General features: G+C 35.3%; 1 protein-coding gene across 8 annotated transcripts in view; it reads right to left on the bottom strand.

The window, feature by feature from the left end:
* The window catches only part of LOC110462070 (calcium-transporting ATPase sarcoplasmic/endoplasmic reticulum type-like), an 88,111-nt gene extending 81,029 nt beyond the window's left edge, over positions 1-7,082 (bottom strand). For 6 of the 8 annotated variants that reach the window (XR_002464230.1, XM_021515901.1, XM_021515914.1 and 3 more), the window contains exons 1-3: positions 6,609-6,723; positions 6,334-6,351; positions 6,136-6,218 (exon numbers count right to left, since the gene is read on the bottom strand). Coding sequence is in view for 6 of the 8 variants with exons in the window: in XM_021515901.1 (XP_021371576.1) it covers positions 6,136-6,218; positions 6,334-6,351; positions 6,609-6,723 (216 nt within the window). In the remaining 2 variants the exon portion in view is untranslated. Of the gene's footprint in view, positions 1-6,135; positions 6,219-6,333; positions 6,352-6,608 lie in introns of all 8 variants that reach the window. The other 2 variants (XR_002464232.1, XM_021515872.1) reach the window with 2 other exon arrangements.
* Positions 7,083-8,731: the final 1,649 nt, after the last annotated feature.

The raw sequence follows: 8,731 nt of genomic DNA, 5'->3' as shown, positions 1-8,731 counted from the left end.
TATATACAAACCAAGTCATGTCTGTGTAATACGTATATATACAAACCAATCCATGTCTGTGTTATACATATATACAAACCAAGTCATGTCTGTGTAATACGTATATACAAACCAAGTTATGTCTGTGTAATACGTATATATACAAACCAAGTCATGTCTGTGTAATACGTATATACAAACCAAGTCATGTCTGTGTAATACGTATATACAAACCAAGTTATGTCTGTGTTATACGTATATACAAACCAAGTCATGTCTGTGTAATACGTATATACAAACCAAGTCATGTCTGTGTAATACGTATATATACAAACCAAGTCATGTCTGTATAATATGTATATATACAAACCAAGTCATGTCTGTGTAATACGTATATACAAAACAAGACTCGCAACAAAACATGCGTATCAACAACTACATATATGTATTAGCGTAATACAAACCAATATTATTGACAATATATCAGCATTCATGTATCCACTGCTACCACACAATTTATATTCAGATTTTATTTTTGGATGCGGGAAATATAAACACAATGTCTCTTGAATAAAGTCATTTATTATGTTGTGGAGTTAAGCACTGTATAATAATATGTGCAGTTCAAATATTGATACTGATATTGTTTTATGTCTGTAGCCACAAGGTCAAAATTTGGTAAAGACACTTTTTAAAAGAAAACCTTGCCAACTTCAAAGGGCTATGCTATATATATCTATGACTCACCCATGACACTTATTTTGGCTATGTACATTGCAACTAGTAAATAAAACACTATTACCATTATATCATATTGATAAGGGCTGTGTGGATTATGTTATGTCACAGGAGACCCAATAACAGCAAAGATATAGACCACAAACTAACAAAGACCTTTAAATGTAAACGTACGTGGTACACACAAGTTGTACAATTTATTATAAATACATCTAAATACTCCAAGCTTAAGTCTGATCTCGTACACAGCCTCAACCTTTGAATGGTCTCTAAACTATAATCACAGACTTGCCTTGTATAGCCATCGTACTAGCTTATAGTTCATATACAACTGAAGCCTGCAGGCTGCACAATGAAGTGACCACGTAGGTAAACATGATTCTGATGACATGTATACATTTAGAATACACGTATGACGTACGGACGCGGAACTTAATCCCAAGCATGATGTTTTGATCACCAAACCAGAACATGCTTTTCAGTGACTGTGATCTTGATTTGAAAACCAAACAAATATGACGGACAAGACTGATAAAATCATTTTTTAACAAGATGGTTTGATGTTGTGTCATGACAGTTGATGTTTAAATTTCGTACGGTTTGGATTTATAATGTTTACCTCCTATTACAGCAAATTAAGGTCATTCACTCAAGGTTTTGAGTGCATGTATGTAGGTAGGTATATATATATTTCACTGTGTCTTGATAAAGGAGCGGATCGCTCCGAAAACTTGACAACCTAAACTTGTCCACACTGTTGGAATTACTTCTTTGCCCCATATATATACCTACCTACATGTACATACTTATATAAATATATTATCAATTTATCAAAACACTAAGATTTTATAAACTTTTTACATGAATGTATGTATCATCCAAAACGATCAATAAATTATTCACAAATGCATGTTATTATAATTTGTAATAAAATCCAATTTTAAAAGTTTTAGCAAACTATGAACATATCATCTTGAAATGCTTTTGGGGGATTCTGAATGTTTGAACGAGAGAATTTATCTGAATTTCGGCTATAAAATGCTGGAGGATGGGAGGATGCTTTCAAACGCAGGTATACATATATAGAGGGGACTATTGGTTTTATATAATATCTATATTTTCAATTAGAGTATATCAGTTCTATCTTCTTGTAATATGATGTATATATCAGTTCTATCTTCTTGTAATATGATGTATATACTTCTTTGCCCAATATATATAGTAGGAGATATAGGAAACACACCTATAAAATGTATAATATCATTTGGCCTTAAACTAATTACAAGACAAATCTCACTAAAAAAATATCTTAACTGCTTACATTATATTGTGCTGTGCAACTTGCAAGGAGACGTTTCCTTGACTCCAACAATAAAACATCTTTGTATTTGTTCAAAACTCAGAGAGCATAATAAGCCATCCCCATATAAATCTTATCAAAGCATTAAAAAAAAAATGAACCCTACCTGTTCACAATGAACATATACATTGACCTTGTCCTGAACAGATTTATTGCCAGAGTTTCTTGGTATAAGCACTTAAGTTAAGGTCTGGAGTTACTGGAAACATGCATCGACACATGTTTTTGTAACCCTATAATATATCGTACTGGTACTACTAGCTACAGGACAGGTGTTGATTCATAAGGGGGTAGACAGTACTGAGCATGTTGGGGCAAGAAGGGGNATGTCAGGGTTCTTTATTGTTATGGGGGAAGGATGGGACAGGTGTTAGAGTTCGGTATTAAAAAATACTTGTTTCTGGTAATTACCAACATTAACCGATTTTTAAATTAGCATGCTTTTGTATTAATGACCCTTTGAACAAACAAATATGTCTGTATGACAATATCATTATAAACTTAGGATTCATAGTGTCTTTCTTTTTAAATTGTTTTTGGCATTAAGTAGAGATATATACATGGACTGAAGTATATCTGCAGGTACCGAAGTGTTAAAGAGTACTCTGATCCATAGAAAGAGGAGAATCTCTTAAGGAAACAAGGATTCCCTTCCCTTCGGTTTTGCACTTGCTCGGGGGGGGGGGGGGGGGGGGGNATTCTAGAGGAAAGCTAAGGACCTCCAGAGGAAACCTGAAAGATTCCCTCAGCCCACTCCAAAAGGAAACCATAAGGATTCCCTCAGCCTGGGCCTATTGTTATATATGTTTACCTACTGGGGAGGTCATGTTACTGTAATATCTATATGCATGCAGAGACATCTCTAGAGGAAACCTGAAGGGTTCCCTCAGTCTGGGCCTTTTGTTCTGTTTACCTGCTGGGGGGGTTCAGGTTACTGTAATACCTATATACATGCAGAGACATCTCTAGAGGAAACCTGAAGGGTTCCTTCAGTCTGGGCCTTTTGTTCTGTGTACCTGCTGGGGGGGGGGGTTCAGGTTACTGTAATACCTAGAAACCTGAAGGGTTCCCTCAGCCTGGGCCTATTGTTATGTTTACCTGCTGGGGGGGTCAGGTTACTGTAATACCTATATACATGCAGAGACATCTCTAGAGGAAACCTGAAGGGTTCCCTCAGCCTGGGCCTTTTGTTGGAGTGGTTATACTGTACTACATAGACACTATCCGATATCTTCATCTGCTAGCTAATTAATGCTACCCTTTATACTGGCTGTTTTCCATCAAACAAAAGCTGTTAGCAAGGTTGCTCATCAGATCCCGACCACAGCAGATCTGCCAGTCAGGAGAAACTTCAGCTGCATCCAGTTATCATGTGAACAGGGTCGGCTTGGAAAGGTCAATGTCTTACTGTGTGTTTTAGGGAGGCTTATGATGCATCACACACCAGAAAGGTACATGTGTACACACACAAATGCCACATCTAGCGCATTCCTCAGAAGTTATATCAGGATTGCAAGCCAAGGGAATTCATTGGGGCTGTGTATTGTACCTGAAGTGTTGGTACCATATCTATACAATACAATACCTTGGTTTGAATACTTTCAAAATATTTGTGAATCATGTTCAGGAATGCAATAATTATTGCAACTATAAACTGACACTTTGATTAGACTCGTGATAAAAAAGATAACGAATCATGACCTGCTGGAGAAAAGTTGTGTTATAAATACAATTAATTTTGGTAAAGGAAAGCTGCCTTGAGATGATTTGATAAAACAAGTCCGTGGGAATGTGGACTGCTAGCTATAACAGCCTAGCTATAGACTGTAAATCTGCTATTTCAGTACACAAATAGGCATTTAAAACTGATGCAACACTACACTACAGAAGATGTATACACGTACATCTTGCTTCAGCTTTATATCGCTGTAAGCTAGAGCCTGGTGCTGTGGTGGGATTTTATATATGACAACCTGACAGGGGAAATCCTGGAATTCGAGAGCAGTGGGTCATTTTCATCAATTTTTAGTCAATATCCAAATTAAGAGGGGCCATTCTATGTAAAATTAAAAGAAAATTGGCCCCCTCCAGGATTATCTTTGACCTCATAACATAGAGCCATTAAAAAGGGCTGATGACCATGAAAAAAGACATTTTTGTGTTTTCATGCTTAATTTTAGGAGGGACTCAATTTTTCATGGTCATCTTTTAACTTATGAAATCAGCAGACTTTTTGCTTTTACTCATATCAAGCTACTAGGACATACCTGAGTACTGCACTATTATTTTGTGAAATAGCTGTAGGTGTCAGTAATTTCACACATTTTCCGAGTTTAACGCAGTAAACTATTCCTTCGGAAAACTGAAAAGTTATCAAATCAATGTGTTTTAATACAAAAAATGAGATGCTACTATGGTAAAATGATCTCTGATTTTGTAACATTGACAAAGTTGAGATGATCCATGCATAGGAATTAGGTTATTTCCAATTGGTAGATCAGTTACCTCTCCTTGATATAGCCTAGTCTTGCAATCCTGTCACCACTAATTATAACCTAGTTGTTTCACTATCCATACAGTGTTATTGGGCTTTTTCTTTAAATTTGTTTTATTCCAGGAATCTCACTATCTTGGTTCTTTCATGGGGAACAAAGATGGCTGGATTATCATGGTCTAACTGTAAACTAAACAATAAATGTACCAATGAGTTCTATAATTGACTTTGACCTTGAAAAGTAATTATCAAATGCTTTTCTTTTAAGTACCGATACAGTTGAATCACGCTAATTAGGTTCAGTTAACAGACGTTGTTGTGACCATAATGACCTTTACAGTACTGCCCTTGATCATTAAAAAGGTGATTGACACCTGTGGACATTATATATATAAATTACCAGTACATCATTTATAAGTTGTCGGGCAGTGAGTGACATGTACAGTATATGATTGATGAAGTTCAATGACTTATCTTCAGTGGTTCGTTTCATATAGCTTACAAACAAAAACATTAAAGGATATCAGAGTATTATTCTACTGTATAAGTGTATATTAATATATGGGTCAAAAAAGTAATATAGACGGTAAAATCCCATATAACACTGGATCCTAATGGTATATATATATATTGTATAAATATATACTGTAACACATGTGCATTTACAGACAATCGACAGCATCCTGTCCACTAGTAAACTATACACTGAAGGAAGACTGTCATGGCATGATATACATTTTCTGTAATGAAAACTGTCCATATGATTGGAGAAATATCTATCAATTTGACAATTTTATTATCATATGGGAAAGTTCGGTCTAATTAAGATTTATTAGGTATAATATTTCAGAGCAGGGAAAATTGGATCAATGTATATACGTGTTTCAAAACAGTTCTATTTCCTGGGCTGGGGAAGTTTTATTCTGTATGTATTTTGTTTCGCAGAACTGTAGAAAGGTTTTGTCTTGATCTTGAGGATATAAAGTGAACTGCAAGAATGGCAGAAATTTAGTCTAGATTGTCCAACTTGTCTTTTATATTTATACACAAGTGTCATTATGTAACACTGTAGACGCTTTTCTTATGTGCATTATATTAATCACACACCAAAATCACTTTCATACAAGGAAAATAATTCCAGACGAATCTTGTTACACAAATTCATTGATCCCAGCGCTAGCCTACCCTGTACTGTAGTCACCCCCACATCCCAGACAAAGTTCTTTCCATATTAATAATCTCAATCTGGAAATACTCTCTTGGTTGCCATAGAATCCATCTCTCGAATTTGAGGTTAGGTAGAATCATTATTGATCACAAATTACAAACACATGTTAGGCTGTGCAATCATTAATCCTTTTATCTAACTTCCATCTTTAGATGCTTTACCTCCTTCCTGGGTGCAGATGTTTAAAAGACCCGTTTGTATACCTGGTATAATATATTATATATATATATATGCATACATCACAAGGCTTGATAATGATTCACTCAAGATTAATCACATAATAACCATCCACGTGTCTTGTTGACATTGGAAATTAAGACATCAAAGCATACTTACAAATGAGATTATAGCTGCTAGCAACAGAATCTTCACTAATAGATCGTCGAACTGTTCTAGGATCAGTTCCCATAGTGGTTTACCTGGGGAAAACAATAAAGGTCCTCTGAATATATAATAATCACCGATATATCACTCCTGTGCACGAGAAGAGTGTGACATCACCAATCCACCGATAAAATTCCATTCTTTACTTACCCTCTTCTGTCGGTAGTTCTGCAAAGAAAAAAGGAAAAGTTTATTAATATATCCAGAAATGATGTATACGTTGGTATGTTGATGTTAGTAATGATCTATCGTAATTAAATATGATATTTGGATGTATTTCATTTTAATTTATCGACTGCTTTTATCTGCACTTATCAAATATGGCGATCCTTACACGCAGTCAACGTGATCGACACGCGAATGAGCTCGCATATTTTTTCCGATTAAAAGCGATTCGAGACTCAATAAATGAAATTTGTACTCACCATTCGGACCGTATTTCTCTGTATTTGTTTTAACTTGTTCCTCCGATAGACCGTCCGTTTCAACATTGAAGTATTCTAACACTTCCTCACACGATTTTGTATGTGCATATTCCATTGCACCGAATGTTTAAGTATAAATTTCACGAAAAATCACCCTCACTTCATGTAAAATTATCCTGTGAATGGACCCTTGACCCCAAATATATCCCAAAATGAAATATTGGTGAAAGAAACGAAAATTCAAGCCAGAAACATACAATTTCTAGCTTGATTTTCCTTGGTGTTCGGGTAAACCACTTCACCTCGACAAACGCTCCAAAGCAGATCACCGTGTAAGGTACAGTGGACGAATCGACTTTGTAGGGGAGTTCAGACAGGGCCGCTAAAAATAAACTGTGCTCATTATGTAAAACGTCAGTAGATTTGAGCAGGTTTACTGCATTTTTTTGTTCTTTTTACACAGAAACGATATACAAACGCCCTGACGATGGACGGTGTTGGTTACTTAAAATATTTCGGGCGATGGCCGGTAGAATGGAATAGGTTGGCCCAAATGCTTTATTCACGGATAAACTAAATGTGTAGTGTTTTGATTGGCTAGTATTCCTCGGTTGGATAATGTTACTCCCTGTACTTTGCCTACGTCATAGGGTAGCACCGTTATGTTACTATTTTAAGACCGGCACATGGCCTTATAACAAACTTTATAACGGTACACACAGCTAACAGCTGTGAACATGGGTATCACGGTGAAAGCACATGTTTTCGTCATTTACAGCCGATATCGACCTCTAGAAAACGCCTGGGTTGTCTAAATTGTTAGCAGAAATTCACAACAGGAGATAGTATTTATCAGAGATAAAAATAGCTCTTGTTTGTTCATCTAAGTACACGTGTACCGTCCAACACATAACGAAATCAGAATATTATATATATATATAATTACCAATAGACCATAAATATGTCATCATTTAAAATTGTTAACAGGGGATAGGATCTATTAATTTATGAGCTTGTTATTCGATCGTTTCTCGATAAATCACTGTCAATTTTTTTTCATGAGTGCGAGGGTACAAAATATTACGAAAAGATCACTTCGGGGGCCACGGGTTACGAATACATATTAAAGCGGGGTTTCTTTTATTTGTTTTAATTATAATGTTGGTCATTATATTGATTTGATTTAAACTTTATTAGTTCAAACATGTAAGTCCGCGGTTCAAACATATTTATTGTAAAGTTATTGAAAAGCCGGGGGTAAGGCGGAGGTTATCAAACTGTTGATGCATTGTTTATCCCGGCATGTTTCTATAATTATGTTATCAAACAATACTAACTCAGGCAAACTATTCACACACCTGAGATAAAGCTTTACATGTAATACACACATACAAGAGATAAAGCTTTACATGTAATACACGCATACAAGAGATAAAGCTATACATGTAATACACGCATACAAGAGATAGAGCTAGACATGTTATACACATATACAAGAGATAAAGCTATACATGTAATACACGCATACAAGAGATAAAGCTATACATGTAATACACACATTCAAGAGATAAAGATATACAAGTAATACACACATACAAGAGATAGAGCTATACATGTAATAAACACATACAAGAGATAAAGCTTTACATGTAATACACACATACAAGAGATAGAGCTATACATGTTATACACACATACAAGAGATAGAGCTATACATGTTATACACATATACAAGAGATAAAGCTATACATGTAATACACACCTACAAGAGATAAAGCTATACATGTAATACACACAGACAAGAGATAAAGCTATACATGTAATACACGCATACAAGAGATAGAGCTAGACATGTTATACACATATACAAGAGATAAAGCTATACATGTAATACACACAGACAAGAGATAAAGCTATACATGTAATACACACAGACAAGAGATAAAGCTATACATGTAATACACACAGACAAGAGATAAAGCTATACATGTAATACACACCTACAAGAGATAAAGCTATACATGTAATACACACCTACAAGAGATAAAGCTATACATGTAATACACACATACAAGAGATAGAGCTATACATGTAATACACACATACAAGAGATAGAGCCATAC

Source organism: Mizuhopecten yessoensis, unplaced genomic scaffold (genome assembly GCF_002113885.1).
Source record: "Mizuhopecten yessoensis strain PY_sf001 unplaced genomic scaffold, ASM211388v2 scaffold1425, whole genome shotgun sequence".
NCBI lineage: Eukaryota > Metazoa > Mollusca > Bivalvia > Pectinida > Pectinidae > Mizuhopecten > Mizuhopecten yessoensis.
The sequence above is the reverse complement of the archived record's forward strand: the minus strand, read 5'-3'. Positions and strand labels throughout refer to the sequence as shown.